Consider the following 4,431-nt stretch of genomic DNA (forward strand, 5'->3'; position numbering starts at 1 on the left):
ATAAGACTTTCAGCATCTGTAGAGCTAATCATCTGCTATAGATGGTGAAAGTTTCAAACTCCTACTGGACTTAGCTTTTAAATCGCGATGTTTTTAACGGAAAGAGCGCAGTTGTGAAAAACGTCCAAATTGAGCTCGAGCTAGCAAACATTCGCATTCTGAGCGATTTCTATAAAATCTGTGTGCTCATTCCTTGGACTATTGAGACGCCCCTGGTCTATTATCTTATAATGGTAATTATTTACATTCAATTAGTTGTAAACATTATCGAATTTGGACTGATTTCTTTATTATCTTTCTCCACATTTCTATCGATAGATAATAACAGGCGTGCTCAGTCGATGTCAAGTAGTCTAGAACGAACTGTCGATTAAGAGATAATGTAGCACAGGTTGCTGATTAAAGACTATTAATAATTGACAAAAAAAGACAACAATTTGAGTGTTGAGTGCAGTGACTACATTTTTTTAAATATTTAATTCAGGTATTTCACAGAGGATTCATTGTTTCAAGTGCTTGTTTCTGCAACTGAATGTACCGGGAACCGAAAACTTCTTATTAAAATAGTTTGTGGCTGATAATCAAGGTTCCAGTATCATAAACTATTCAGTCTAGATTAGGGGCTGTTGCGTACGACGTCTATTATCGTTGGTATATCAGAAAGCAAATAATCCGCAAATGATGAGAATTTCTTGTTAAAGTAATTTCCCGCACTGAAAATTGTGCACCTTGTGGCAAAATCACGCTTAACTTAGTGCGCCATTCATTCAAATTAACCAACAGCATCGCACACGCTCAAACTCAATGACGAATTCCGAATCAAAGTCGTAAAATTTGTTTTAGACAACAACGAAGCTGCGCCAAATTATCATCTACTCATTGTAAGACAACGACTTAAATGAAGGCGAGACGCTTTAAATAGCGCATTTCTTTCAAACTCAGCTATCCCATTCAGTCAGCTATCAGCCTCCAGAAATAGCACTTGTAAATCAAAGTTTTTTGAACCAATTAGAACGGAAATACCTAATTAAGTAGATATTCCAGGTATTTTTAAAACAAAAGGAACAAAACAAAAGGTGGTTCATTGGCGCTCATGATAGATAACGCGTGTGGCTGCGGTTCTTTTTTCGTCAAAGATATTTGCTTCTGATCGCCCGCATTGGTGCAGTTTTTGTTAATCCARCTAACGCGYTTTTGTGCCMAGTGAATGGTTTAGAAGACATTAAAAGGTGGTTAATTCAAGAGTATGAGCAATCGAAGAACGGATTTGGAAGGTGAGTTTACGAGAAAACTCGCAAAATAGTTCACGACATTAGAGACAAAACAGGTCCAAAGCACGTGGATATCAAACAGAAGTTGTGATTTTCTTCAAAGTGGTATCTAAATAGTGCTTGTTTTTCTCCCTGTTAACTTCTTCTGGCCACAAGTAACCAAGTTGAGGTATGGACTCATAGAATGGCCGGTCAGATGTCCCGATCTAACTCCCATGGATCTTTCTGTAAAGCTACCTAAAATCTAGAGTCCAAATCGTAACGGATACGTGAAGATCGCTTTGGGCATCTGGACCTTTATTCATTTTTCAAAAATCGCTCATCGGCTCACTTTTAACAAAACTCTTGGAACCAATAAAGGAAAGCATGTTCTGTTGAAGGCATCTAACAAGATGTAGGTAGTTAGAGTGGATTTTCAAGAATTAATTTTCAAAATTCTCGTTTTATTCGTTGTAAATTAGTCAGTGGATCTTCACAAAATTTTCAAATGTTTGGCGTCCAAACTTTTATAAATGTTTCAAMAATCGGCTCAATTTTMWTACAAACTTTCTCAAATTATACCGGAAAGCATGTTCTGTTGAAGTAAATAAAAGAAAATGCMCTTTCAAATCYTTTTAAAATAYTGTGAGTGGATCTTAAAATTTCCCAAAAATGASAGYAAAAARGCAAATTTGCTTGATAGTTTGACTGCCATAGAAAAATGTTTATGCAATAGTTTTAAGTAACACCTTAAAAAACCGATTGTATAAAGAACTAAAAAATGACCAATTGGATCCACAYTTTTAATCATTTWTCAAAAATCGTTAATGTGCTYTATTTGAAAATTTCGGCCATTAARAGAAAAAATCCCGTTCYATAGGAAAAATCTCAAATATCGTTAARACTTTTGGTTTTTCAGGAATAAATATTCAAATATGCCATTTGAAATCGTYGAAAATKATTGTCARTCRATCTTMTCAAATTTCTCTAAAATTCACGAAAACACAATCTGGTTAGAACTGTGGACTACCATAAAAACAYATGCTTTGTTCAATAGATCGAAGGTCTTTCGTGAAAAAATTGGCGCTTTTGAGGAATTATTGTGCAACTAAACATCGATATACATCCCTAAGAAGAGATGATTTATCATTTTCTTAAGAATGGCTCATTTCAACAATTATACAGAAAGGCATGATCTACTCAAATTTCCTCAAAATCCACTAAAAATGCGAATTAATTAGAAATATTAACCACAAGAGAAAAACGTATGCTTTATTCAATAGAATTGACTCGTTTTCTACAAAAATGTGTTCCTTTGAGAAATTAATGCGCAAATAACGATGGAAATACATCGCTAAGGAGAGACAATTTCCATTCAGATTTTTATTATTTTTCAAAAAATCGCTCATTGGTTTAATTTTAATACAAATTTCTGAAATTATTCAGGAAAGCATGTTTTCTTGGTCAAATCCAAAAAACGTTTAAGTATATGGACAAACTTTCGAAAAATTCACTATAAAAGCAAATTATTTGCAAGATTGACAATAACAAACAATAAAAAAACCGTATACTTTGTTTAATAAAACTGAGGAAAAACATTGGTTCTTTGTTGGGATTAATTTACGATTAGAGTTCATCAACATTTTGCTAGTCCGACCAAATCGACGGGCAAACTTTAACAAAATCGGCAAATATCATCGTAAACTCCGATTTTTTGTCCTTTTTGGCAGCAACAACACGAAATTTATAGAGCGATTTAATTGATGACCAGAAACTGAAAAAATTGCGTATGTGTTAAAGACACTTTTAAACAGAAGAACGCTCTGTTGCATCAAAACTATCTTGGTTAAGCACATATGGAAAATTCCGTTGGAAAAGTGTGTGTGTGTTAGAGCCAAGGGAACAACAAACAAACTTTTTTGAAGCAAAGAATTGCAAAATAAATATTCCTCGATATATTTTTGGTCTAATTAACACATTTTCTAGCCAGTCCTTGACAATGCTATCAATAAATGAGATTTGTGCAAAGTCAAGCCAAACATGTTAACACAGACGTCGACCAGCATTTGCTTTTTGCATGATCAATATTTGGATTTTCACTTAGACATTTGCCATGTTATTTGAACTGACTATCACTAAAAACATGTATTTTTCCCTGCAGAGCTGCCGCTACAAACCTTTGGAGTCTACGAGAGAAGATCGTCGAAGAATCTCAAGGGACCCTTGCGGGTGGTGCGATTATGCATCTTGGGAGTTGTGGTTCCAACCCTTATATTGGGAGTTCCTCTTTATTTGAGATACAATGTTTACGGCGCTCAGCTTTATCCATTGGCCATGTCCGATATGCGGATGATAGATAATAGAGTGTCCACGACATGGTGCCAGGTAAAGTTCGTCTTTTGCTCTATTTTACGCATTAACGGACCTAAACAACTAAAACATCCAAATGTTTTCACCAGAACAAGATTCTTTTTGCTTTTGTCTCATCAACTTTCCTCTCGCATGTAAATTAATCTGTGTGTTGACCTCTTATCTTGATGACTCCTCAGTAATTGGTTAATTTGCGTTTTTGGAATCATACGAGAAACCAGTGCAAACTGCCTGGAATTTGCCGTAAAATTTCCAAAAAAGCATTGAAAATTGCGCGTGTTTTTTCTTGTAAACTAAGTTGTAAAACAAATATTGCCATGCGGGTTTAAAGGAGAAAGTTCCAGCACAAATCGCTTGTGAAATAAGAACAATACATTCATGTGGATGGTGGATTTTCGGCTATTTGCGCTGCAGTCTTACAACAATGGGCCAACGGTGCCAAATATTGACTCAACAATCTTGGTTATTTATGATCATTTCAACCTAAGCATTCGATTAATTAGTCCTTTTTCTCGTGCGTTGCACTAGTTTAGATGTTCGCAAAGAAAATGGCATCGAGTAATCAAAAAAAGTCACATTTAGAAATGTTTTCCGGGCTTTGAAGCCGTGGTCCATGGAAACTTCTTCCTGACGTTTCGTCCACAACTGCGCTGGACATTATCAAAGGCGATGAGGCAGTGGGCGAAGTGATCTCCCGTGCTTTCCGATTAAGACTGGTTCAACTACTGGATCCCCTGTGGCCGCATAAATACGACAGTCTTAGTCGGAAAGCACGGGAGATCACTTCGCCCACTGCCTCATCGCCTTTGAT

The 4,431-nt window shown here is 35.9% G+C and overlaps 1 protein-coding gene across 1 annotated transcript in view; it reads left to right on the top strand.

Annotated features, from left to right (window-relative positions):
- The first annotated feature begins 307 nt into the window (after positions 1 to 307).
- LOC109541891 overlaps positions 308 to 4,431 on the top strand; it is a 15,198-nt gene continuing 11,074 nt past the window's right edge. Inside the window, exons 1-2 of the mRNA XM_048667235.1 lie at positions 308 to 1,274; positions 3,412 to 3,635. Of these exons, the coding sequence (XP_048523192.1) occupies positions 1,247 to 1,274; positions 3,412 to 3,635 (252 nt within the window). The 5' untranslated portion in view covers positions 308 to 1,246. The remainder of the gene's footprint in view (positions 1,275 to 3,411; positions 3,636 to 4,431) is intronic.

The sequence above is a fragment of the Dendroctonus ponderosae genome, unplaced genomic scaffold (genome assembly GCF_020466585.1).
Source record: "Dendroctonus ponderosae isolate FM_Combo_2020 unplaced genomic scaffold, Dpon_F_20191213v2 Dpon_F_20191213_6, whole genome shotgun sequence".
NCBI classification, from domain to species: Eukaryota; Metazoa; Arthropoda; class Insecta; order Coleoptera; family Curculionidae; genus Dendroctonus; species Dendroctonus ponderosae.